General features: G+C 51.2%; 1 protein-coding gene across 1 annotated transcript; it reads left to right on the forward strand.

Moving 5' to 3' along the window:
* Positions 1-297: 297 nt before the first annotated feature.
* On the forward strand, positions 298-711 carry MRS44_001881 (uncharacterized protein; the record flags this gene model as incomplete). Its single annotated transcript, XM_046277842.2, has 1 exon — positions 298-711. One exon carries the CDS (start codon positions 298-300, stop codon positions 709-711), a length of 414 nt encoding a protein of 137 aa, XP_046124746.1.
* Between the last annotated feature and the right edge of the window lie 363 nt (positions 712-1,074).

The following is a 1,074-nucleotide window of genomic DNA, read 5'->3' on the forward strand; positions in this document are numbered from 1 at the left end:
TTGGGGGGTTTCCTTGTGACAATATGTCTTGGTTGACGTTGCGCAGCGCTGACGTCAGGCAAAAACAGGGATTGGAGACAGGTCAATTGCCAGGTTTTTGGGAGCAAGCAACGTCTGGAAGACAATGATATCAAGACATACGTCAGGCTTTTGGAGGAGATAAGATTTCTTGCCGTCATTTCCCCTGCTTTACGATTTTGAAGTTGTTTAGAGCATCTTGCAATAGCATCACCACAACACTGACTTCACGTAACTTGTCTTTCAACTTACCCATCAAATCACAAAACAAACCTCACAATGGGTGAACCGAAAAAGGGAACAATCCTCGCCCGCAACAAGGAGGGCACCCTCGAAGCCTCAGCCCTCCTCTGGCGCGCCCTGACCTCCGACAAGCCAGAGACGATGCGCAAGTACATCACAAAGGACGCGGTGCTCGCAGAGCCCGACAGGAAGGTCTACTCGCCAAAGACGGAGCCCACGCTCGACGAGTACATCGAGGAAGACTACGAGCCCTGGACCGCGTACAAGATCCACGGGGAGCCAGAGTTTGTCGAGATCGACATGATGGCCTCGGCGCTCACCTATCGCGTCACCGCTTGGAAGCTCAAGGGAGGCGAGATGGTCGCTACTGAGGGGTGGTGCTCGAGTGTGTTTAGGCAAGGTCCTGGGGGAGATTGGAGGTGCTGCTGTCACCATATGGCCAAGATTTGAGCGAGTCGTTTGTTGTTGGATGAGATGATCATGTTGGGGTGGTGGTGAAAGATTCAACGAGTGTGGAAAGTGTAATCTTGCAAAGGGAGAGGATGTGAAAGACGGTCACTCTTGGCCGCAAGGGCCTCGAGGCACCAATCGACATGGGGTCTTGTTGATTGTGGGTTGCAGTGGGTTGGGGGTTCTGAGAAGGCGAATATTGGGCATTTTTCTTGTATGTACTGTACTGTAATGAATTCATGTGCGATGATGTTATCTCACCTATTAAATGAAACAACCAGCTTCCGTATTCAACCTCGCACATATTGTCGTTGTGTAGGATCTTCCCACCTGAGCATGTCAGCAGACGCCCGTCTATGGGTT

Source organism: Fusarium solani (genome assembly GCF_023522795.1).
Source record: "Fusarium solani strain SB1 chromosome Unknown bctg00000000, whole genome shotgun sequence".
Classification (NCBI taxonomy): Eukaryota; Fungi; Ascomycota; class Sordariomycetes; order Hypocreales; family Nectriaceae; genus Fusarium; species Fusarium solani.